The 27,488-nt window shown below is 39.8% G+C and overlaps 1 protein-coding gene across 5 annotated transcripts; it reads right to left on the bottom strand.

Annotated features, from left to right (window-relative positions):
• LOC311117151 (NXPE family member 3-like) lies at nucleotides 1-27,488 on the bottom strand. Of its 5 annotated transcripts, XM_084192134.1 has the most exons (7): nucleotides 27,389-27,425; nucleotides 19,595-19,679; nucleotides 11,188-11,245; nucleotides 4,415-4,484; nucleotides 3,159-3,991; nucleotides 2,760-2,827; nucleotides 1-1,731 (listed from the first exon to the last, which is right to left on the bottom strand). In XM_084192134.1, the coding sequence occupies exons 3-7, from the start codon at nucleotides 11,208-11,210 to the stop codon at nucleotides 992-994; spliced, it is 1,734 nt and encodes a 577-aa protein (XP_084048260.1). In that variant the 5' UTR covers nucleotides 11,211-11,245; nucleotides 19,595-19,679; nucleotides 27,389-27,425; the 3' UTR covers nucleotides 1-991. The 5 variants fall into 5 exon arrangements, with proteins under 5 accessions (XP_084048260.1, XP_084048259.1, XP_084048262.1 ...); XM_084192133.1 differs by lacking the exon at nucleotides 19,595-19,679 and having other exon boundaries at nucleotides 27,389-27,488; XM_084192136.1 differs by lacking the exon at nucleotides 11,188-11,245.

A 27,488-nucleotide genomic window follows, 5' to 3' on the forward strand; every position in this document is an offset into this window, starting at 1 on the left:
TCGTGTTAGAGGCTTTTATTAAAATCACGAGGTTACAGCATAAATGACAGGTGACATGACACCCGGAGAACGGCTCCCCCGATTGCCATGGCCGTTCTGACGTCTTCTTCGTTTAACCCCCCTATTTATAAACAACGAAGCTGACCTCTTCTGGCCAATCCCCAGTCTCCAAGACACTTCCGGTCTGCTGGATGTGACGTTACACCCAAAACATTCCCTCTTGATACTAACACAACCAACATTCCATTTCTTCATGAAGAACATTTAACAAAGGCATAATCTTCAGATACTATAGATGCATATGTGACTTTCAACGTGGCACCGTCATAGGATGCCACCTTTCCAACAAGTCAGTTCGTCAAAGTCCTGCCCTGCTAGAGCTGCATGTTTTTTTTTTTTTTTCATATTGAGTCTTTCCAAGTTATTACACATTTCATGATTTACAATCAGATTACTTCATACAGTTACATTCATTTAGATGGGTCAGAGGGGCATGTACATTCAAGGTCATGGACATTTTTACATTGCTCAAATGCAGTGCTTCTCAGTCCTGGTCCCGGGGACCCAAAGGGGCGCACACTCCAACCCCCGCCCCCTCCCACCCCCGACTCTCACACCAAACCCAAACGAGAGGCTCCATGATGAGTTGAATAAAGTGTGAGAGAGAATGCGCACTAGCAAAAGCGATTGGACCCTGCATTGCCCTGGGCAAGATTAAACCAGTAGGTGAAAGCCCAAAAAGGGCCACCAGATGACACACTTCTACATTGACTGCAAACATCATAGACTGTTGTTAATTAATGCATAAAAAAAAAGAAAAGACAATTTGCTCTAAAACAGCCCACAAGTTCTTTAAATGAATCATTGCTTAACTATATTTTATGCATGACAGAAGAATCAGTGCAGAGCTGAAAGCAGGCAATAGTTTGACAACCACCATGTTCTATGCAGTTGATTTTACAGGCAATCCCTTTTGAATGCTTCTCTTTTCTCACTGCGGACAAACAAAGGACAGGAAGAGGTCCACTTCATTTTGGATCACCACGGGGGGCGGGTGAATGTTATCCGGAGAATAGTGGCAGGAGGTCATCTGCCAAACGTCAATGAGGACCACGGGCAAGTCCCTGAATATTTCCCTTAGAGCCATGTCGAGCTGCCAGGAGAGCCAGTCGCTGCCGTACACATCCTTGTAGCCTGTGTTGGCTGATTTGATCACTACCAGAGTAGTGGGAGATCGTCTTAGCAGCGACGCCACAGCCCTACGGATGACGACCAGACGGTGTGCATACACAGCCAGTGGGTACGTGGTGAAATGAGCCCAGATGGTGAAGACGACTACAGAGTGTGCACCCCCTGCCAGACCCTCCACCTCCCTGGCGATGTAGTGGAGGTCAGCCCAGGGGGTCTTGCTCGTCCGTATAGGTATCCCATGGGCCCGCCAGATGATACGGGTGTTGGACTGGGTGTCGACTGCCTCAAAGGGGCCCGATTTGCTTGATGTGTGAAGGTTCAGGCGTTTCAGTGTTGGCACAGTGTTCTCCAGGTACTCCAACCATTGACGGAGAGTGGAGTCACCCATCATAAGGATCTGTTTGTCCTTCAGGCATCCAGATATCAGTTTAGCTGAGGGAAATGATTTTGAGTCACACACCATGGACGTCCAGCGATCCTGGAGGTAGAATCCAGACGGTACTGGGGTGTGCAAACCAGGACGGCATTTTGTGTTTGGACCTAGAGAGAGAGAAATCATTGTTAGATCATCTGAGCCGAATCTGCATCGCTAGCATGAAATAAAATGTTATTTTCACGTGCCGAATACCGTGAAATGCTTACTTACAAGCCCTTAACCAACAATGCATGAAAAAGTTAAGAAAATATTTACTAAATAAAATAAAATAAAAAATCAAATATACAGGGGGTACCGAGTCAATGTACGGGGATACAGGTTAGTCGAGGTAGAGGACGCTGATTTGTGATAATGACACCAGTTTGCAAGTTGATAACAAGCCAGGTTTAAACCAGATAACAAAGGATATGACTTGTTTAAAGATTGTGACTTATGTAGGTAGCAAGGTACTGCTGTATTCTGTGCAGTGGTATTACAATAACCCAAGGAACTGCTGTATTCTGTGTAATGGTATTACAGTAATGCAAGGTACTGCTGTATTCTGTGTAGTGGTATTACAATAACCCAAGGAACTGCTGTATTCTGTGTAATGGTATTACAGTAATGCAAGGTACTGCTGTATTCTGTGTAGTGGTATTACAATAACCCAAGGTACTGCTGTATTCTGTGTAATGGTATTACAGTAATGCAAGGTACTGCTGTATTCTGTGTAGTGGTATTACAGTAACCCAAGGAACTGCTGTATTCTGTGTAATGGTATTACAGTAATGCAAGGTACTGCTGTATTCTGTGTAATGGTATTACAGTAATGCAAGGTACTGCTGTATTCTGTGTAATGGTATTACAGTAATGCAAGGTACTGCTGTATTCTGTGTAATGGTATTACAGTAATGCAAGGTACTGCTGTATTCTGTGTAATGGTATTACAGTAACCCAAGGTACTGCTGTATTCTGTGTAATGGTATTACAGTAATGCAAGGTACTGCTGTATTCTGTGTAATGGTATTACAGTAATGCAAGGTACTGCTGTATTCTGTGTAGTGGTATTACAGTAATGCAAGGTACTGCTGTATTCTGTGTAATGGTATTACAGTAACAGGAGGGAAATGAGGAATATGTTGTAGGGACTTACGGGTTTCATTGCCTTGTTGCTGGACATGTACAACTGAATTATCATATGGTACAATAATGTTTGTGAATCTGCAAAAAATGAAATATTATTTGAGTGTGAAGAACAACAATCAATAATTTGGAGACACTACCATTAAGTGATGGAACAGGATGCAGTGCAGTCATGGTTTGTACACATATCTGCTAACATTGGGTCTACAGCAATTTACTTTATTTTCCTGAACAGCATGAATTGTCATTTCACCAATGTTATGTGAGTTCCTCTTTCCCCAACATAAAATATTTTCAAATAATAGGATAGGATTGTGTTTGGATAACAAGAGGGGCCACATTAAATCAGATGGTGGGTAAACAATGACCCCCAACCTGCATATTTGACACCCGATTGAAAGATATCTACCTCTTAAGAAGAGTTGTCTCCAACTTGGAGAGTACTGCCTGGTAACCACCCATGCTGTGGTAGGTCAAAGCATGGCAGGGCAGGGAAGATGGCCGACGACAGAACCAGGACTCTCCGGTGACTGGCTCTCTGTACTCACAGCAACACTGCGAGCTGTTCCCCACCAGCCTAGGACTTCTCTGGGCATTGCACATCGTTGTTTCCTGCTTGCCACCATCCTCAAAGTAGCCTTGGAAGTAGACCTTATCTGGGTCCTGTTCCCTTTGCCTGCACAGTACCTGCACGGCCTCACTGGAGTGCACTAGGCGGATGGACACCTTGGCAGGTCCGGGCCAAAGCAGGGCCAGGCGGGCAGTGTAGGTGCCATTAAAGTGGTCTGTTACAGCTCCATAAGTACTGGCCTTAAGTTCTGCGTTAAACAACTTGGCCTGAAAAAAGTCCCCTCCATAGGTTTTGATCCTGTTTTTAGTATCTCTAGCTATCAAAATGACATCTATAAACCCTCCAACTGTGTGGTTTGAATTGGGGTTGACAACAGAGAATGAGCACTTAGTGGGGTTTGTGGCCTCATCTGTGGATAAGAGGTCAACAGGCGGTAATGACCATTGTAGCTTTGTGACCAGAGATTCCCATTCCTCTGTACTTATTAAGGAGTCATTGGTTGGCGTAAATGTCCTGTTGGTGATTCCATTACAAATATCAACATGTGGAGTTTGAATGGTAATATATGGGGTATGAGTGGTAACATATGGAGTATCAGTGGTAAAGGTAGTGTGGTTGACTTTAAGGTAATGTGAAAGAATATTCAATTGGCAATGGTTGTCTCGACACACCTGAAATAGAAAGACATGGTAGCCCTTATTACATTTAAAATATGATCTCATGAACTCTGCTATATTTGATGTTTGTCCAAAAGATGCAAATGTTGAACTGCATGCTCAACGATGGTGTATAATTTCATCTTGGAGAAACATTGAATGTAGCAGTGTAAAGCTGGGGAACAGGCTGTCAAGTTAACAAGTAACTCTTTGAATGATCAATAACTAATAATTCCATGAATCATTATTTTGACCAAAACCTGAGCAATAAAAAGTAATCTGACTGAACAAAGGCAAATTAAAATGGCATTTTAAATTAGATTAGACCTTAATGGAGCCTAAGCTTTTTAATGATTTCAAGCATCTTACAGTACTTGTATTTATATGTCTTATAATCATTTATAAGATCAAGAATATAAAAAGTGCTTTAGAACTTACTGACAAAAACAAAATGGTGATCGTTACCACCATAAACAATATCTGTAGCCGCAGTCTTCCCATTCTCAATCTGTTGGTAAATCAGAAGGTAAAAGATTAACAAAGTTTGAACAGACAGGAAAGGCAGCTCTCCAAATCTTGAATATGATGGACAGGAAAATGTCAAAATTAGAGCCATATACATAACTTACTTTTGGACAGTTTTACTTTTTATGAGTTCCTGTGACATTTTTTGTGCAGGGCCCCAGTATTGACTAACTAACAATACTACTGGAAATATGTTTTCATTCTCTTAAGGGTTCTTTTTTTTTGTTTTCCTTTTGTTTTGTTTTTTTGTTTTTTGTATTTTTAGTTTTAATTTTTTTTAATGGATCAGCTTAATATTGCAGATCGATTGTATCTTCTATCAATGTAATTGTCTGCATCACTTCCAATCCCCCATGTTTTTTTAAATCTTTTTTTTTATATATATACTCCCCTTTATTACTTTTCAACCCCACCATCCTTTCCCTACTTGGAGTAAATTAGTGAACAACAATGCCCAGCCCTCTACTTCCGGTCTATACCTACTATCTACACCTTATGGACAGAGTTAATTTTACAATAATTCTATTTTATATATATATATATATATATATATATATATATATATATATATATATATATATATATATATATATATTTTTTTTTTTTAATTGTAATTTTTTTTGCTCCTGAACTTCTTCTACTCTCAACCTCTCCGATCATTTTCATGATGTCCATCCGGTTTGCTTCTATATGCCATAACTTTCTAACTGTGCTCTTTCCCAAAAGCTCCCAACATACAACCTATATACTTATTATGGACACAGTATGCTTACATTATTAGCTATCTTTGTTATTATTTGTTGTTATTTGTTATTAGTCCCATCCTTCAACTCTATTCAATACCTTCCATCTATCTCTTAACACCATCCATATAGGATTTCTATTTGCCATATATATTTCAACCGTACTGTGATGTTTTACAAAAGTTCTGAACCTTTCTATTCTCATTGCTTCTACAGATTGTGAATTAAAAATAAACATTTTTGCTAAAAGTATTATTATATTATTGATTGATTGACTATGACTTTTCAGATCACCCAGTAATGCTATCTGCAAGGTTAGTTCCAGGTAAATATTGCAATCCTTTAGCCATTCCTGGACCTGTGTCCAAAAACAAGCTACAAATGGACAGAACCAAAACAAATGATCTAATGATTCTGTCTCTTCACAGCAAAATCTGCAGAGCTGGGAAGATTGTATCCCCCATATAAATAACATTCTATTGGTAGCAAGAATTTTATATAATAATTGAAATTGAAAGATTCTAATTTTTGAATCCGGTGTCGTTTTGCGTGTCAGTTCATAACCACTATGCCATGGGATCGGTACGTCAAAGATCTCTTCCCAACTATTTTGCAATCTATATGGGACGGCTGTCAATCCTTTGGTCCTTAAGTGAAACTGATATACTTTTTTATTTATCACAGTTTTCTTTAACCAATTATGTTCTTTAATGCAAGGCCGACAGACAAGTTCCTTACTTTCTCCCCCTTCCACTTTCCTCTTCCACTTTTGCGGTAAGGCTGCAATTATTTGGTTGTAATTTTGGGTAGAGCAGACATTTCCATATGTTTTTGTTAGCTGCATGTGCGTCATAACTCCACCAGTCCTACCGATGATATCATTTACGAAGATTATACCTTTTTTAAACATTCTGTCAAAAAATAAAGGTTTTTTGTCAATTAGTATATCTGAATTTAACCACAATATTTGTTGCATTATTTGTTCTGTTGTTTCTGGAGGATTAAATTGAAATTGCAACCAACTTTCTATGGCTTGTTTTAGAAATAGTGACATTTGGGAGATGATTTCCTTTTCAAATAACTGAAAGTGAGAGGTTGTAATCTGAATAAAGGGAAAAAGGCCTTTCTTGAACATTGGGTGAGACAATCTTACTAATTTGCTTGAGAACCAGTTCGGATTTAAGTATAACTTTTGTATGACTGAAGCTTTTAGTGATAGGTCTAATGCTTTAATATTTAATAATTTCTGTCCTCCGAATTCATATTCATTATATAAATATGCTATTTTAATTTTGTCTGGCTTGCCGTTCCAAATAAAATTGATTATTTTTTTCTCATACAATTTAAAAAAACTGTTCGCTAGGCGTAGGCAAGACCATAAGCAAATAGGTAAACTGGGATAATACTAAAGAGTTAATCAGGGTGATTTTTCCACAAATTGACAGGTATTTTCCTTTCCATGGTATTAAGATCTTATCTATTTTTGCTAACTTTCTATTAAAATGTATTGAAGTGAGATCATTTATTTCCTTTGGGATAGGTATTCCGAGTATATCCACATCACCATCAGACCATTTTATTGGCAAAATACATGGTAATGTAAAAATTGTATTTTTTAGTGATCCAATACGTAATATAGTACATTTGTCATAATTTGGTTGTAATCCAGAGAGGTTAGAAAATGTATCTAGATCCACTATGAGGCTGTGGAGGGATTCTAGTTGTGGATTTAAAAGAAAACATGAATCATCAGCGTACAATGACACCTTTGTTTTTAAGCCCTGTATTTCTAATCCTCTGATATTATTATTGGATCTGATTTTAATAGCTAACATCTCGATGGCCACAATAAATAGATATGCCGATAGTGGACAACCTTGTTTCACTCCTCTTGACAGTTTAAAACTTTCTGAGAAATAGCCATTATTTACTTTTTTTTTTTACTATACATGATTTTGACCCATTTTATAAGAGATTCTCCAAAATTGAAATGCTCCAGGCATTTATATATAAACCCCAGTCGAACTTTATCAAATGCCTTTTCGAAGTGTGCTATGAATAGCAGGCCTGGTTTCCCATATTTTCCATAGTGTTCTATTGTTTCCAATACTTGCCTTATATTATCTCCAATGTATCTTCCATGTAAAAAACCTGTCTGATTAGAATGAATAATATCCGACAATACCTTATTAATTCTATGCGCTATACATTTTGCTAGGATTTTTGCATCACAACACTGAAGTGTAAGGGGCCTCCAATTTTGTAAATGGACTGGATCTTTATATTTTCCACTTGTATCCTGTTTCAGTAATAATGAGATCAGACCTTCTTCTTGAGTGTCAGATAATCTACCATTTACATAGGAGTGGTTAAAACATGCTAATAACGGTCCTCTTAGTATATCAAAAAAGGTTTGGTATACCTCGACTGGTATGCCATCCAACCCTGGAGTTTTCCCAGACTTAAAGTCTTTAATTACATCCAGAAGTTCCTCCTCTGTAATTTCACCTTCACATGAGTCTTTCTGTGTGGCTGTTAATTTGACATTATCAAGAGAAAAAAAATCTCTACAATTAGCTTCAGTTAGAGGAGATGGAGGCGACTGAAAAGAAAACATATGCTTAAAGTACTTTGTTTCTTCCTTCAAAATATCATTTGGTGAATTATGGGTGACTGCGTCAATTGTAACCAGTTTCATTAAGTTCTTTTTGGTAGCATTCCTATGTTGAAGATTAAAAAATAATTTTGTGCATTTTTCCCCATATTCCATCCAGTTTGCTTTATTTTTATAATATATTACACTTGATCTTTCTTGAATAAGTTTCTCCATTTCTTTTAGTTTTTCCTCTAATTTATTCTGAGCCTCTATGTTACAGTTTTTATTGCCATCTATCTGTTCTGTTAGACTTTCTATTTCCTTTCTTAGTATAAACTCTTTTGACCTAAATTGCTTTTGTTTTCGAGATGAGTACTGAATTGCATGGCCTCTAAAGGCACATTTAAAGGTGTCCCATACAATAAGGGGATTCGCTGTACCTATGTTATGTTGGAAAAAGTAAGTTATAAATTCCTTTGTTCTAATTATATATAAATTATCATCCAATAGGCTTTGATTAAATTTCCAATATCCTCGCCCACGTGGAAATTCAGTAAGAGTAATGTATATGCCTATTATATGATGGTCCGACCGCATTCTGTCCCCTATCAACACTTTTTTTACTTTTGGTGCCAACGAGAATGAGATAAGAAAGAAGTCAAGACGACTAGCTTGATTCAGTCTCCGCCATGTATATCTCACTAGATCAGTATATTTAAGCCTCCATATATCTACTAGTTCTAATGTATCCATGACATTCACAATTTCCTTAAGAGCATGTGGGTGATTGTTTGTGGTGTGATTTCCTTTACGGTCCATTGAGCTATTTAAAACAGTATTATAATCCCCCACCATAATAATATTGTCTTGAGTTGCTTGCAGGCTTGATAATTTATTATATATAGTCAAAGAATTGTGGATCATCATTATTTGGTCCGTAAAGGTTAATGAGCCATATCTGTTTATGGTCCAATAACATATTTAAAATAATCCATCTACCTTGTGTATCTATTTGTACAATTTGCACATTCGGATCGAAATTACTATTAATTAATATCATCACCCCTTTTGAATTTCTTTGCCCATGGGAGAAGTATATTCCCCCCCCCCCCCCCTCCATTCTTTTTTCCACGCTACTTCATCTCGAATTGTTGAATGAGTTTCCTGTATACAATAGATATTATATTCTTTCTCTTTGAGCCATGTAAATATTGTTCTTCTTTTGTTATTATCAGCTAAGCCATTACAATTATAACTGGCTATACTTATTTCATCATACACCATAATGAGATACAAGTTTCAAGTCTATTTATCATTATATATGTTTGTAAATTTACCAATAAAAAAATAGCGTAATGATTGAGTGTCCATATAGCTGTACCGTGATATTTGCATTGCTACGGAGTAACCCTTCAATTGTTCTCCACTAATTCCCCCGCTAAAGCCCCTCCCCATCCCAAGTTGAGCCGTCTTCCCAGTGATCAGCATCCCACCCACGTCCCTCCGTATCCCTAAGGCCCCGAGAGGCCAGGACCCATCCATCGAAAACAGCACACAGTGCCACCCACAAAACAGAAGCAGATTAACCGCCAAAAGCATTTCCAATGCTTTCACCTCTATATATATATATATATATCTATATAACTATTTTTATTTTTAATTAGAACTGCATGTTTGTTGATTTATGTAATGGCATATATTTTAATGCTTTATGTAATGTATTTTATCTATTGAAATATAATTTTGATATATTTTAAAATGTAGTTACATGGTGATTTATTATGTTTTCCAGAATCTCCAACCAAACTCTGAGATCAGTCTCTCCAGTACCCAGTCATCTGTCCATGAAGAGTGACATCTCTATGGATCATCCTATACATTTTAGTGATAAATCAGGGACCTTTGACCCCAGGTAAGTTACTGGTCAGAATTGATGATATTACTATTGAAGAGGAGAATCTTCTAGATCTGAAACCAGATGTATTTTGTGTATCTGAGCATATCATTTGTTGTTTATGTTACATATTTTAATACACTGAGTGTACAACATTTTCCACAACATTTCCAATGGAGACCATCAGGTTGGTAAGTCATCATACTGTAGCTCAAACCTACTGTGATGACGACCTAACTTTATAATAGTTTGTAGCCTACCTAGCAGAATCTGCCCGTCTTTCTTTCAAAATCAACACATTTATCCGTCTTCTAATGCAGTGGTGTAAAGTACTTAAGTAAAAATACTTTAAAGTACTACTTAGGTCGTTTTTTTGGGGGTATCTGTACTTTACTATTAATATTTTTAACAACTTTTACTTTTACTTCACTACATTCATAAAGAAAATGATGTACTTTTTACTCCATACATTTTCCCTGACACCCAAAAGTACTTGTTACATTCAGAAAATGGTCCAATTCACACTTATCAAGAGAACATCGCTGGTCATCCCTGGTCACAAATGCTTTTTTTAAATGATGTCTGAGTGTTGGAATGTGACCCTGGCTATCCGTAAATGAAAATAACAGGAAAATTGTGCCGTCTGGTTTGCTTCATATAAGTAATTGTAATTTTAATTATTCCTACTTTACTTTAGCAATTACATTTACTTTTGATACTTAAGTATATTTAAAATCAAATACTTTTAGACTTTTACTCAAGTAGTATTTTACTGGGTGACTTTCACTTTTACTTGAGTCATTTTCTATTAAGGTATCTTTACTTTTTCCACCACTGTTCTAATGTTCCATATGCGCCACAGTTTGAACAGACATTTTGTAACTGCGTAGGCTACAAAGTCACTTTCAATTTCAAATAAGGAAATAAAGTTATAGCGGTGACTGGGTAAATTAGTTTTGCATTGACCTGCTCCCCGGTTGAGCAGAGTTTGAATGTTTTAGAGCATTCCATTGGTCATTAAATTAAATGTCCACCAGGTTTAGCTGTGCTTTTTTCCATCCAAAATGTGAATTACTGTAGGCCTATAATAATTGTAAACAGGCCTACAAATCCAAAAGGTTTAAATTTGAGAATGTTCATTTGTATGCCTCAAATATTAAACTGTCTTCAAATATCTGATGATTAGTTGAATCAGGTGTGTAAATGCTGGGCAAGAACAAAAGGATTGAGAAACCCTGAGATAAACATAAAACCCTATCATTTAAAAGCTCCTCCACCATCTTTACCAGACGTTTGACCGATAACATGTGATAACACTTTGAAAACTGCTGTCTGTCAGCAACTAAACTCAAGCAGCAGTTCTACTAACTAGTACTATCTCATTCCAGGTATTCATTCTCTTACTCTGTCCATTAGAATAGATTATTGTTCAGAAATACTTAGAAATACTCACTTTATTTTTTTAGTTCTCTCCATATCGTGTTTTCTGCCCTGTTGTCTCAAAATGGATCCTGTACAACAGGGGTGTCAAACTCATTTTAGCTCAGGGGCCACATGGAGGAAAATCTATTCCCAAGTGGGCCGGACCGGTAAAATCATGGTATATATAACTTGTTTTAATACTATCAACATAAAACATAAAGCTGGAGCCTGAGGACAGTGTGTCCAAAATAGTACAAGCACAACATCACTATTAATCATAAAACACCTCAAGTTTATTTGAAAATTCTAAAGAAAAAGAACACACAAACAAACAATGCCTCAGTGATTCACAGAACTGTTTCACAGATCACAGAACTATATCAGGGTGTCATTTCTCAGGCAGAAATGTAGATACAAATAATGAAATCCTGTTCCCCAAACAAGTGCAAGAACCACAGAGTCAAGAATAGGTTAAATATACAAATAAAATAAAAACAATTAAAAACAATAGCACATCAACATAAAAACATATAAACATAAAGCTGGAGCCTGAGGACAGTATGTCAAAAAGCACAACATCACTATTAATCATAAAACACCTCAAGCTATTTGAAATTCTGAGGACAAACAACACACAAACACACAATGCCTCAGTGATTCACAGAAGTATATCACAGATCACAGAACTATATCAGGGTGTCTCATGCAGCACTTTAAGTGGGGTTGCATAGTTTATTTGACTCCTGATACCTGGCATCTTTTAGCTTTCACCAGCGCATCAATATCAGGCGTCACATCCTGAGTGGCAGCCAACTTCAGGATGTGATTCAAGTGCTTTTGCGTGAGCCTTGAGCGCAGCTTTGTTTTATTTATGCTCATTACAGAGAACTTGCTCACAAAGATATGTGGTTCCAAACATGCACAACAGTTTTGCAGCGAGGGCTGTCAAGTTGGTGTAACCTGGCAAGAGGTTCTGATAAAATGTGTCCAAGCCAGCTGCGGCAAATTTGCCCTTCAAATCCGAGTCACACTGCAAGTATATTATTTCAAGTTGGATGCTGACGGGCAGATCAGAGGGATTCACGGTTAATGGCGAACAAAAAACGTTGAAGTCTTTCTCCAGTTCACCAAAAATCTGAAAGCGTTGCTAAAACTCCCTTAACAGTCCCGTTATTTTATATTTGAACCGCTTCATGTCTGCCACATGTTGGGTCGCGCACACATTTTTCAGACAGGGGAAGTGAGCTGCATCACCACCGGCGAGTTGCGTCTCCCACAATGACAGCTTCAACTTGAAAGAACGTATGCTGTCATAATACTGCGTGGCAACTTTGTTGCTCCCTTGCAGCTGTTTGTTCAAGTTATTCAGGTGCTCTGTAACATCCACCATAAATGCAAGGTCCTGCATCCATTCTGCGGAATGAAATTCTAACACTGGTTTGCCCTTTTCTTCCATGAACTGTTCAATTTCTTCTCGTAAATCAAAGAAACGCCTCAGCACAGCACCTCGGCTTAACCATCTTACCTCAGTGTGGTATGGCAGGCCATAGATGTGGTCTTTCTCTCTGAGAAGGCTGTCAAACTGACGTTGATTCAGGCTTCTGGATCGGATGAAATTAACAGTTTGGATAATATAATAATAATAATATAATAATAATATAATATAATAATATAATAATAATATAATAAAAATAATAACCAGCTTCATGACATTATCCATCGTTAATGACTTGCAACACAAAGCCTCCTGGTGCAAAATACAGTGAAAAGTCCAAAAATCACGTCCTCCATTTGCAGATTGCACTTTCTCTCTGAACTTTGTCACAACGCCTGCTTTTTTCCCGATCATTGAGGGCGCACCATCTGTAGCCAGGCTGACAGCGCGGGACCAGTCCACTCCGACCCTGTCCAGCGCGCTGACAAGTGCAGTGAAAATCTCAGCTGCTGTCGTTGTATCTGTCATCGGCACCAACTCCACAAACTCCTCGGTGACGGTCAATGTGTCATCAACTTTGCGGATGAAAATGGCCAGTTGTGCAACATCTGTAATGTCCGTGCTATCATCAATTGCAACCGAAAACGCAATAAATTACTTCACTTTTTGCTTCAACTGGCTGTCCAAATCCACTGAAAGATCGGAAATCCTGTCTGCAACTGTGTTTCTTGTCAGGCTGATATTTGCAAAAGCCTGGTGCTTTTCAGGGCACACAATCTCCGCTGCCTTCATCATGCATGTTTTTACAAATTCACTGCTTTTTACAAATTCACTGTTTTTCAAATTTTTCAAGCCACTGCGATTTCATTAGCAATGAGGTAGCTAGCTTTCACTGCAGCGTCACTGATGTCTCGGCTGTGAGTAAACACAGACTGCTGTTTCTTCAGACCCGCCAACAGTTCATTCACCTTCTCTCTTCTCCTCTGTCCTTGAAAGTTGTCATATTTGTCGGCATGAAGACTCACATAGTGGCGACGAAGGTTATATTCTTTCAGCACTGCAACATGCTGTGAACACACCAAACATACAGCTTTCCCATTCAATTCTGTGAATAAATAGAAGGATGACAATTTTTCTTTGAACACTCTGCACTCTGCGTCCACTTTTCTCTTTTTTGACAGAGACATATTGGGGCAATGAGGGTGCCAAAGCACATAATGTTAAAAGTAGAAGCCGTAATAAATATCGCGGGCAAAACAAAGTAGCTCATCCGGACTGGCTGCACTTGCTTGACCTATTTGCTCTGCCCCGGTATAAACAGTTTGCTTGCTTAACACAATTGCTATTGCGCCATCCAGTGGACTCAATTGGAACAGCAGTTTATTTTATTGAAAAATTGCAGCTCATTTTTATACTTTACAAAATCATCTCGCGGGCCGGATTAAACCCGTTTGCGGGCCTAATCCGGCCCGCGGGCCGGACGTTTGACACCCCTGCTCTACAAAATAACAAGTTTACTTTCTGTTTCAGCTCAACCGTCTCCCCTTCCTGATAATCAAGTGTTTTATTGGTATCTTCAACTAGATGGCAGTAAACACCTGCTGTAACTAGACTACGACTATGTGTTCGGTTTCATACATGCAGTTTCCCAGAGGAGGAGTGCTGATCTAGGATCAGGTCCCCCCTGTCCATTTAATCTGTTTCATTATGATCTAAAAGGAAAAACTGATCCCAGATCAGTACTCCTACTCTTTATGAATACTGTCACAGGTGACTCCTCAAGATGTGGCTCATGATTTATAAGTTATATTCTTTAAGAATAAATTAATATCATTAATTGAACTGCTTTGCCATGAACAGATCTGTGACATCTTAACTTAAAGGTGCTATATAGACTTTATGGTCATTTAAATGGGGTTGAACATTCATCCCATCAGATTGTGTAAAGGATTTTATGAGTTCTGAAAAATACTGACTTGGAAGCATCTCTCTGACCTCACCCTGCTGAAACACACCCAAGTAAAGACCACATAGCTACAGTTATATGCTTTTCTGTTTTTACCCACTTTTACAGGCAATGTGTGACCTGGCATCCATATGAATCAGTGGAAAAAACAGACTAGTTAGCCATCTCCCAATAGATGGACCCCACGCAGAACTTTCAGCAATGCAGCATCTTCAGTAAGCGAGTATTCCAGACACTCTCTTCTTATGAACCAGTTGCTATTAAATGAAGTTTTTTTGGACAGAAAACCTGCGGCTACGGTAGGATTCTAGGCTAATCTGGGCTGGCACCTCTGTTCCAAGATAGTCAGGAACAGTCGGAGGTGGAGGGGGCTGTGGAGCCATTATCCTGGCGGTGCTTGTGGAAGGGTGGGTAGGCTCTGCACACGGAGCTAACTGGAGCTCGGCAGCATCATCACTGTTGGGCTTGCCGGCGGCCTCGCTGGTTTGATGATGCTGCTGCTGCTCATCACTCTCCTTTGGCTTTGTTTGGCTAATTTCTGTCCATTGTCTGAAGAAGCCTATTGTGGTGAAACGTCAGGAGCGCATTTTTTAAATGTACTTTTAAAATCTTTTTAGAAACTTTTAAATGAACCACATGGATTCTAACTGGGGACTCAGCTAAAACGAGACAAAAAATTTTTTTTTTTGTATTTTTGGTACCCAAAAATACCCAGCAAACTCTCTAGTGGAGAATAGAGGGAGTATTCCCCTTGGAGAGTCCAGAGTGGCACACTGAAGAAAAACATATTGGAGAATAACAACAATCTCAATCTGAAGCTACAAAGAAAAAAGGGGAATTCCTCTGAAAATCAGGAACACCATTCTTCCTCCTGCCCCACCTATTGTCCCTGTATGAATATTAGTTGGCATCTAATTGAAGAACATACTGCTTTATAGATCCCAGCCTGACAAACAATTGTTTGGGCCTTACTTTGAGCACTTTGCACTGTGCCTCCATTGAGTCTCCATGTGTCAAGCAGTACAGAGAAACGCCCTCTAGATGACAGCAGAGGCCTGCTCTTGGATCTACCCTGTCTAACCACCAGTTTAGTGACCTTGTTCCATCAATATGTCCATACTACTTCACAACCGATTTGAGGTCTTGACCAGTAATGCCCTATTAGGCTCAACCAAGCCGAGAGTGAGGTTCTAGAAAGAGGACTGACTTTCATACCAACTCCTAAACAGGTGGACTGCAGGGAGCTCCGGAGGGATCTACATGTCTATCATAGAACATTGAAATTATTAGATAATTTTGATTATGAAACAGATTTTCCTCATAAACCATTTCCAAACCCCTCATATTGGGAACCTAAGTTGGATTCAGTGTCAGAAACTACACAGACTCAGAAATACACAATGAAAAGAGGAACAAATTGTCTTCGTGGAGAGTGGATATTGAAATTTAGTCTGTTTGCTTTGTAAATAAATATATATTTAGTCCCTACTTAGTTGTGTATTCAGCGGATTTCATTTAGAGAAAGCATTTCTCATTCTTTCATAATTAATTTTCACTCACGGACCTGCAGCCGCTAGTTAGCTTGTCAGTTGACATTTGCCGCGGAGCAGCACCACAGAGTTCTATTGAGCAGTGGTCAGTTTTTAATCATGCCTGTGATGACATTCCATTCACTATAAACAGGCTACATCCTCAGAGTAAATCGTCTGTAACATTTAAACCATATATGTTAGAGGCATGTGGTTTGGGCTACTGTTTTGATGACGGAATTGTCTAATGAATGGACATATTTGTATAAACCTTGAATTAATTCATCCTTTTATGGGTGAACACCCAATATTTTTCATTCACGATTGACAGTGATGGCCTATTTTGAAATTAGGCATGCTTAACTTAGTGTTTAAGGGTATTAAAAAACAAAACATTTCTTTAGACCAGGGGTGTCAAACTCATTTTAGCTCAGGGGCCACATGGAGGAAAATCTATTCTCAAGTGGGCCGGACCGGAAAAATCATGGTATATATAACTTAAAAACAACAACTTCAGATTGTTTTCTTTGTTTTAATACGATCAACATACAACATAAAGCTGGAGCCTGAGGACAGTGTTCCAAAATAGTACAAGCACAACATCACTATTAATCATAAAACACGTCAAGTTTATTTGAAAATTCGAAAGAAAAAGAACACACAAACACACAATGCCTCAGTGATTAACAGAACTGTTTCACAGATCACAGAACTATATCAGGGTGTCATTTCTCAGGCAGAAATGTAGATAAAAATAATGAAATCCTGTTCCCCAAACAAGTGCAAGAACCACAGAGTCAAGAATAGGTTAAATATACAAATAAAATAAAATCAATTAAAAACAATAGCACATCAACATAAAAACATATAAACATAAAGCTGGAGCCTGAGGACAGTGTCCAAAAGCACAACATCACTATTAATCATAAAACACCTCAAGTTATTTGAAAGTTCTGAGGACAAAGAACACACAAACACACAATGCCTCAGTGATTAACAGAACTGTTTCACAGATCACATAACTATATCAGGGTGTCATTTCTCAGGCAGAAATGTAGATAAAAATAATGAAATCCTGTTCCCCAAACAAGTGCAAGAACCACAGAGTCAAGAATAGGTTAAATATACAAATAAAATAAAAACAATTAAATACAATAGCACATCAACATAAAAAGATATAAACATAAATCTGAAAGCGTTGCTCAAACTCCCTTAACAGTCCCGTTATTTTATCTTCGAACCGCTTCATGTCTGCCACATGTTGGGTCGCGCACACATTTTTCAGACAGGGGAAGTGAGCTGCATCACCACCGGCGAGTTGCGTCTCCCACAATGACAGCTTCAACTTGAAAGAACGTATGCTGTCATAACAACATGACAACTTTGTTGCGCCCTTGCAGCAGTTTGTTCAAGTTATTCAGGTGCTCTGTAACATCCACCATAAATGCAAGGTCCTGCATCCATTTTGCGGAATGAAATTCTAACACTGGTTTGCCCTTTTCTTCCATGAACTGTTCAATTTCTTCTCGTAAATCAATGAAACGCCTCAGCACAGCACCTCGGCTTAACCATCTTACCTCAGTGTGGTATGGCAGGCCATAGATGTGGTCTTTCTCTCTGAGAAGGCTGTCAAACTGACGGTGATTCAGGCTTCTGGATCGGATGAAATTAACAGTTTGGATGACCACCTTCATGACGTTATCCATCTTTAATGACTTGCAACACAAAGCCTCCTGGTGCAAAATACAGTGAAAAGTCAAAAAATCACGTCCTCCATTTGCAGATTGCACTTTCTCTCTGAACTTTGTCACAAAGCCTGCTTTTTCCCGATCATTGAGGGCGCACCATCTCTAGCCAGGCTGACAGCGCGGGACCAGTCCACTCCGACCCTGTCCAGCGCACCGACGAGTGCGGTAAAAATATCAGCTGCTGTCGTTGTATCTGTCATCGGCACCAACTCCACGAACTCCTCGGTGACTGTCAATGTGTCATCAACTCCGCGGATGAAAATGGCCAGTTGTGCAACATCTGTAATGTCCGTGCTTTCATCAATTGCAACCAACAACGCAATAAATGACTTTACTTTTTGCTTCAACTGGCTGTCCAAATCCACTGAAAGATCGGAAATCCTGTCTGCAACTGTGTTTCTTGTCAGGCTGATATTTGCAAAAGCCTGCCGCTTTTCAGGGCACACAATCTCCGCTGCCTTCATCATGCATGTTTTTACAAATTCACCCTCACTAAATGGTTTTGAAGCCACTGCGATTTCATTAGCAATGAGGTAGCTAGCTTTCACTGCAGCGTCACTGATGTCTCGTCTGTGAGTAAACACAGACTGCTGTTTCTTCAGACCCGCCAACAGTTCATTCACCTTCTCTCATCTCCGCTGTCCTTGAAAGTTGTCATATTTGTCGGCATGAAGACTCACATAGTGGCGACGAAGGTTATATTCTTTCAGCACTGCAACATGCTCTGAACAAACCAAACATACAGCTTTCCCATTCAATTCCGTGATTAAATAGGATGACAATTTTTCTTTGAACACTCTGCACTCTGCGTCCACTTTTCTATTTTTTGACAGAGACATATTGGGGCAATGAGGGTGCCAAAGCACATAATGTTAAAAGTAGAAGCCGTAATAAATATCGCGGGCAAAACAAAGTAGCTCATTGGCTGCACGTGCTTGACCTACTTGCTCTGCCCCGGTATAAACAGTTTGCTTGCTTAACACAATTGCTATTGCGCCATCCAGTGGACGCAATTGGAACAGCAGTTTATTTTATTGAAAAATTGCAGCGTATTTTTATACTTTACAAGTTTTTATTTATTTTTATTTTTAATCATCTCGCGGGCCGGATTAAACCCGTTTGCGGGCCTGATCCGGCCCGCGGGCCGTATGTTTGACACCCCTGCTTTAGACAATATGTGGGCATATGCAGATGTTGCATTTGGAGGATGCATTTTATGCATATTCTATAACAGGGCTCTCTAATCCTGTTCCTGGAGAGCAACCATCCTGTAGGTTTTCATTCCAACTCAAAATTAGTGCACCTAATTCAAATAATGAGTTGGTTTCTAAGATTAATCAGGTTAGTTACAAATGGGGTTGGAGTGAAACCCTACAGGTGTAGCACTCTAGAAACAGGGTTGGAGAGCCCTGTAATGTTAGGCTGGCTATTCAATAGGCTACATCTGTCTGTACAGACTTTGATATGACAAAATTATGACTTTGTTGACATTTATTTTGGTGCTCCCTCACCTAAATAAATAGCACTACACCACTGGATAAAGGACCATAAATGATTCTGTAGCTCAAGCGGACTCTGTCTATTGAATGTCTGACGGCGACCTAACTTTTTAACATTATAAGAGTTTGTATGCAGCCCAGAAGTACCAGTCTGCCCGTCTTACCTTCAAATCAACACATTTATCCGGCTTCTAATGTTGCCTAGAAATTTGCACCACAGTTTCAACATCCATTGTGTAACTGCGTAGGCTACACACTTACTTTTAATTTCATATGAGGAAACTGGTGCGGCCGCCTGTTTTCTTGCAGATGAAGTAGCCTCTCATAGGGAACTCATTCAACCAGCCTAAACAACAGTAAATAAAATATGTCAAATGGTCAAAAAACAATGGTGTAAAGAGAATCATGTCCTCCTAATATAGCCATGTACATTAAAGAGAGGTATATTGCTACAGATGTAGGATCTTCATTTGAGCCCGTTTGCTACAGCAGGAAAATAATCCTGAAGCAACTCGACATTTGAATTATTATGTGGATTATAATGAATGGTCATTTTTTAAAAGGGAAAGGTGGAAAAGTGGAAATTACAAACTTCAGAAGCCTTTTTAACCCTCCAATACACGAAAAGTGTTAGTTCTACTGTAACAAGGTGATTCAATTAAGATCCTACATCCGTACAGAACATGTCTTTATCTAAACCAAGGCAGTTTGCATTATTAGCAATAACGTTGCAACTGTCAGCTGCTGTAAACCGATGTAATTGGATGTTATAGACCCCCATCTGAACAGTTTCTTTCCCCATGCTGTAGCCCTCACCAACTGGCCATCTGGCCCATAGAGACTAAAGGACTATACACTCTATGCTGCACACCACATCAAGCCATCTCTGAACTGTACACTACCATCTGGTCCATAGAGACTAAAGGACTATACACTCTATGCTGCTCACCACATCAAGCCATCTCTGAACTGTACACTACCATCTGGTCCATAGAGACTAAAGGACTATACACTCTATGCTGCTCACTATATCAAGCCATCTCTGAACTGTACACTACCATCTGGCCCATAGAGACTAAAGGACTATACACTCTATGCTGCACACCACATCAAGCCATCTCTGAACTGTACACTACCATCTGGTCCATAGAGACTAAAGGACTATACACTCTATGCTGCTCACCACATCAAGCCATCTCTGAACTGTACACTACCATCTGGTCCATAGAGACTAAAGGACTATACACTCTATGCTGCACACCACATCAAGCCTTCTCTGAACTGTACACTACCATCTGGCCCATAGAGACTAAAGGACTATGCACTCTATGCTGCACACCACATCAAGCCTTCTCTGAACTGTACACTACCATCTGGCCCATAGAGACTAAAGGACTATACACTATGCTGCACACCACATCAAGCCATCTCTGAACTGTACACTACCATCTGGTCCATAGAGACTAAAGGACTATACACTCTATGCTGCTCACCACATCAAGCCATCTCTGAACTGTACACTACCATCTGGTCCATAGAGACTAAAGGACTATACACTCTATGCTGCACACCACATCAAGCCATCTCTGAACTGTACACTAAATAACTGCACTGTACTGCATTAGCACTCTTTTCATCTCTCTTAGATATATTTATACTGGTACTGTATATGTGGACATCCACTGTATATCAACTGTATTCCCACTGTACTGTATATCTGTATACCAACTGTATTCCCACTGTACTGTATATCTGTATACCAACTGTATTCCCACTGTACTGTATATCTGTATACCAACTGTATTCCCACTGTACTGTATATCTGTATATCAACTGTATTCCCACTGTACTGTATATCTGTATATCAACTGTATTCCCACTGCACTGTATATCTGTATATCCACTGTATACCCACTGTACTGTATATCTGTATACCAACTGTATTCCCACTGTACTGTATATCTGTATATCAACTGTATTCCCACTGTACTGTATATCTGTATACCAACTGTATTCCCACTGTACTGTATATCTGTATACCAACTGTATTCCCACTGTACTGTATATCTGTATATCAACTGTATTCCCACTGTACTGTATATCTGTATATCAACTGTATTCCCACTGCACTGTATATCTGTATATCCACTGTATACCCACTGTCCTGTATATCTGTATACCAACTGTATTCCCACTGTACTGTATATCTGTATATCAACTGTATTCCCACTGCACTGTATATCTGTATATCCACTGTATACCCACTGTACTGTATATCTGTATACCAACTGTATTCCCACTGTACTGTATATCTGTATACCAACTGTATTCCCACTGTACTGTATATCTGTATACCAACTGTATACCCACTGTACTGTATATCTGTATACCAACTGTATTCCCACTGTACTGTATATCTGTATACCAACTGTATTCCCACTGTACTGTATATCTGTATACCAACTGTATTCCCACTGTACTGTATATCTGTATATCCACTGTTCATTCTCTTATAGCTCTATGCTCACTCTTCCTAGTTGTGTATAATGTTGTACAGACATTTGTGTAAACTCTTCTGTCTGTATTCTGTCTCTAAATGTTGTCTGTCACTATCACCATGTAGAATTATGTCTACAGATGTAGGATCTTAATTTGATCACCCCCCACTGCAGAATAACTTTCCCGCAATGCAGGAAATGTAAAACTTGTAGTGTATTTGAGGTTTTAAAAGGCTTTTGGAGTTTGTAATTTCCACTTAGAAATGCCAGACTTGAGTTTCACTTTATAAAAATGTATCAACCGCTACAAAAATGTCCATTAATTATAATTCACATAATAATTCATATTTCCTGTTGCTGCAGTAATATTGTCCTACTGTAGCAAACTGGCTAAAATTAAGATCCTACATATGTATGTGCAAATGTACTTGGCGAATAAAGGTGATTCTGATTCTGCAAAGGTTGAGTCTCTAGATTCCCTTGCTGCTCTGGTGAAATAATTAAATGGTTGTCATAGTGATTTAAACTTATTAAACCTGGTTATCTCCAAACTTTGAGACCATGCCATTTGTTACATTTCACCCAATTGATAAAGGAAGCTAGAAGGCTGAACCCAGAAGACAACTCTAAATGAACACTAACTGATATTATCCTAAAATCCTTTCACTCATATTGTTGTGTCTCTTTGTTCAACGGACGTCGGGTAGCCTGTGATATTAATATTGTAGAAAACAGTGGGGCAGGGCAGTGAACCCAGGTCGCTGGCGAAAAAGGCAAACACCCTAAGCATCGCAGCAATAGGGCTAAACCTAATTATAACCTGTCTATAGGGTTAAACTAACTAATTATAACCTGTCTATAGGGTTAAACCTATAGCTGCAATGGGAATTGTAACCTGGCTCACACTGCCCCCTATAAAAGCAAGTCCTGTGCTTCGACTAATCAGACCCCTCACACATCCGGGCTGTGCATTCTGATGGCCTCACAGACACCATACTACTTCTGACACCAATGTAGCAAACAGCAGGGCAGGGAAGCGAACCCAGGTTGCACGTGTAAAAGGCAAACAACCTACGCATCGCACCAATAGGGTTAACCCACTTGGTGGGAATTGGAATGTGGCTCACACTGCCCCCTCCGACCAGGAAGTCGACTACTCACACGTCCAGGCCAGTCTGATGGCCTCACAGCCGCCATTCCACTTCTGACACCAATGTAATTCTCTGGCAACAGCTCTGGTGGACATTCCTGCAGTCAGCATGCCAATGGCACGCTCCCTCAAAACCTGAGACATCTGTGGCATTGTGTTTTGTGACAAAACTGCACATTTTCGAGTGGCCTTTTATTGTCCCCAGCACAAGGTGTACCTGTGTAATGATCATGCTGTTTAATCAGCTTCTTGATATTCTACCCCTGTCTGGTGGATGGATTATCTTGGCAACGGATAAATGCTCACTAACAGGGATGTTAACAAATGGGTGCACAAAATCGGAGAGAAATATGTTTTTTGTGCATATGGAACATTTCTGGGATATTTTATTTCAGCTCATGAAACATGGGACCAACACTTTACATGTTGCATTTATACACTGCTCAAAAAAATAAAGGGAACACTAAAATAACACATCCTAGATCTGAATGAATGAAATAATCTTATTAAATACTTTTTTCTTTACATAGTTGAATGTGCTGACAACAAAATCACACAAAAATTATCAATGGAAATCAAATTTATCAACCCATGGAGGTCTGGATTTGGTTTCAAATTAAAGTGGAAAACCACACTACAGGCTGATCCAACTTTGATGTAATGTCCTTAAAACAAGTCAAAATGAGGCTCAGTAGTGTGTGTGGCCTCCACGTGCCTGTATGACCTCCCTACAACGCCTGGGCATGCTCCTGATGAGGTGGCGGATGGTCTCCTGAGGTATCTCCTCCCAGACCTGGACTAAAGCATCCGCCAACTCCTGGACAGTCTGTGGTGCAACGTGGCGTTGGTGGATGGAGCGAGACATGATGTCCCAGATGTGCTCAATTGGATTCAGGTCTGGGGAACGGGCGGGCCAGTCCATAGCATCAATGCCTTCCTCTTGCAGGAACTGCTGACACACTCCAGCCACATGAGGTCTAGCATTGTCTTGCATTAGGAGGAACCCAGGGCCAACCGCACCAGCATATGGTCTCACAAGGGGTCTGAGGATCTCATCTCGGTACCTAATGGCAGTCAGGCTACCTCCGGCGAGCACATGGAGGGCTGTGCGGCCCCCCAAAGAAATGCCACCCCACACCATGACTGACCCACCGCCAAACCGGTCATGCTGGAGGATGTTGCAGGCAGCAGAATGTTCTCCACAGCGTCTCCAGACTCTGTCACGTCTGTCACATGTGCTCAGCGTGAACCTGCTTTCATCTGTGAAGAGCACAGGGCGCCAGTGGCGAATTTGCCGATCTTGGTGTTCTCTGGCAAATGCCAAACGTCCTGCACAGTGTTGGGCTGTAAGCACAACCCCCACCTGTGGACGTCGGGCCCTCATACTACCCTCATGGAGTCTGTTTCTGACCGTTTGAGCAGACACCTCCTGCTGGAGGTCATTTTGCAGGGCTCTGGCAGTGCTCCTCCTGCTCCTCCTTGCACAAAGGCAGAGGAAGCAGTCCTGCTGCTGGGTTGTTGCCCTCCTACGGCCTCCTCCACGTCTCCTGATGTACTGGCCTGTCTCCTGGTAGCGCCTCCATGCTCTGGACACTACGCTGACAGACACAGCAAACCTTCTTGCCACAGCTCGCATTGATGTGCCATCCTGGATGAGCTGCACTACCTGAGCCACTTGTGTGGGTTGTAGACTCCGTCTCATGCTACCACTAGAGTGAAAGCACTGCCAGCATTCAAAAGTGACCAAAACATCAGCCAGGAAGCATAGGAACTGAGAAGTGGTCTGTGATCGCCACCTGCAAAACCAGTCCTTTATTGGGGGTGTCTTGCTAATTGCCTATAATTTCCACCTGTTGTCTATTCCATTTGCACAACAGTATGTGAAATGTATTGTCAATCAGTGTTGCTTCCTAAGTGGACAGTTTGATTTCACAGAAGTGTGATTGACTTGGAGTTACATTGTGTTGTTTAAGTGTTCCCTTTATTTTTTTGAGCAGTGTATTTTTGTTCAGTATAGATAAAAACACAAAGCTTCCAGCAGAGGTCAGTGCTCTTCTGACAGCTGTCAGATGGTAGTGTGATGTCCGAAGCTTCGACAGTCATCATCACGTAGTATTGTTACTTTGATACAAGCATTGATACGTTGTGTCGAATCAGTAGTGCTTTGAAAACTGCAACGGCGCATCAGACCTCCGGTTTTAATCGTCCAATCCCTAATATTCACTGAATGTTGACTAGCAACAAGAAAGTGGTACCTAAAAGACTCCCACCATGAGTTCCCATTGAAGTGGCTCCAGACGAGGAAATCTGAAATAAAAACCCTCCAACTTACAATATGGAGTAAAAAAACAAGTGGAGCAAACCAGACCAAACCAGACCAGACCACACCAACCCAAACCAGACCAGAGCAAACCAGACCAAACCAGACCAAACCAAACCAAACCAAACCAAACCAGACCAAACCAGACCAAACAAACCAGACCAGCCAGACCACACCAAACCAAACCAGACCAAACCAAACCAGACCAAACCAGACCAAACCAAACCAGACCAAACCAGACCAAACCAAACCAAACCAGACCAAACCAGACCAAACCAGACCAAACCAGACCAAACCCAGGGAGATACAAGATAGGAAGACTTTGTTCATCAACTTAAAGAAGCAGAGCTACAAAGAGGTGCCAGTCTTCTAACATCTCTAAGGCCAACCAGAACACTGGACTAGCTGCTCTTAAATATCACATAACAGATGGAACCCTTCTGACTAAAGAGATGACAAGCCAGCACAGGCATAAGCATACTGTCTAATGAGGTGACGCCAAGAGGTGCGGCCAACATGCTAACGTCCAACCTCAAAATATAAATGGAAATATCAAAGCCTGTAACAACATGTAGTCGTGACTGATATTTTTCACCTCATCTTCCTGTTACTGTTTGTTTAGGTAGTTATAGACAGTGCAGCAACACAAGGCCACATTCCTCTCAGCCTTTCCACTCTCTCAGGCTAATGTGTATTTATTAAAAGTAGACTATTTCTTTCAATCTGTTATTTTCTAAACATATCTGAGAATGTAGACAGAAGGGCTAAAATGGACATGATTGATCTGAGGGGGATCAGATCCGTACAGAAAGGTTTTTTGCAACAAGTAAGAGATTTTATATTATGTAAAGTAGGCTAGGTTCTACTGTATAATAGCAGTTTGTTAGTGATATGCAGATGGAGTTCTATACCTCAGCTATAGCCTACATATCCTAGAAGACCAGCCTAAACCTGTTCAGATCAGTTCACATAGGTTATCAGTAGCAGGATTGATCACCTACAAATCGGTTTTAACCAGTATATCTAGCTTGCATCATAGTCCACCCCTCAGGCTAAGATCAAGTTTCAGCATGAGGCAGGCATCAACAGCCGAGTTGTAGGCTACTACCTGGGTCGTATTCATTAGTTTACACCGCAGCCAACAGTTTTAAAATGTTGCGTAAACAGTTTACTCCAAATGCTGTACAACGTGACCTAAACGGTTTCTGTTGCCAAACGTTTTGCTACGGTGGGCACTAATGAACACACACAACCTGTTTTGAGGAACTGTAAGTTGTTGTTAGTCTTTCCACAGTATTTATTTGTCTCTCTTTCTCACGAAATACCTTCCTGAGTGAAAAGAGTTAACAGTAGATTAGAAAGAGTAAATGTTGTTGCTTGTTGTGTTTTAAGCCTGTTTTGAGAAGACAAGTCTATAGACCTATGATACAGAACACTCTTAGAAAAAAGAGTTCCAAAAGGGTCCTCTGGCTGTCCCCACAGGAGAACGCTTTTGGGTTCCAGGTAAAACCCTTCTGGCTTCCATGTAGAACCCTCTGTGGAAAGGGTGCTACCTAGTACCAAAAATGGTTCTACAAAGGGTTCTCCTATGGGGACAGCCAAAGAACCCTTTTAGATTCTAGATAGTGTAGGAGCGATCACCCTGGGGGACACAGATGGAAACAGAACGATTTCACCCCACGCATCTAATTTATATCCAAAACATTTTAAGGAGAGTAGGCCTATTATAACACTGTCCACAAAACATATCATCAACTATATGAATACACATAACAATATCATCAACTATATTAATACACATAACAATATCATCAACTATATTAATACACATAACAATATCATCAACTATATTAATACACATAACAATATCATCAACTATATGAATACACATAACAATATCATCAACTATATTAATACACATAACAATATCATCAACTATATGAATACACATAACAATATCATCAACTATATTATTACACATAACAATATCATCAACTATATTAATACACATAACAATATCATCAACTATACGAATACACATAACAATATCATCAACTATATTAATATCATAACAATCGTCGTCTTACCTTTTATGTGTCTCTCAATAGAAGTAGAGTCTGGAATGATCATTCGGTGGTGGAAAGTTCCTTTAGTTTGTTCTGCTCATTTCCATATCAGGTTCTACCT

Source organism: Coregonus lavaretus (genome assembly GCF_964263955.1).
Source record: "Coregonus lavaretus genome assembly, contig: HAP1_SCAFFOLD_253, whole genome shotgun sequence".
In the NCBI taxonomy this organism is placed as follows: Eukaryota; Metazoa; Chordata; class Actinopteri; order Salmoniformes; family Salmonidae; genus Coregonus; species Coregonus lavaretus.

What these genes read in the sequence shown, in the direction of transcription:
- LOC311117151 (XM_084192133.1), bottom strand. Translation starts at nt 27,431, where the DNA reads ATGATCATTCCAGACTCTACTTCTATTGAGAGACACATAAAAG. An exon ending in TATTGAGAGACACATAAAAG is followed by an intron (nt 11,246 to 27,388) that starts GTAAGACGACGA and finishes CCTGTTGTACAG; the next exon opens with GATCCATTTTGAGACAACAG. An exon ending in GAGACAACTCTTCTTAAGAG is followed by an intron (nt 2,828 to 3,158) that starts GTAGATATCTTT and finishes CATTTTTTGCAG; the next exon opens with ATTCACAAACATTATTGTAC.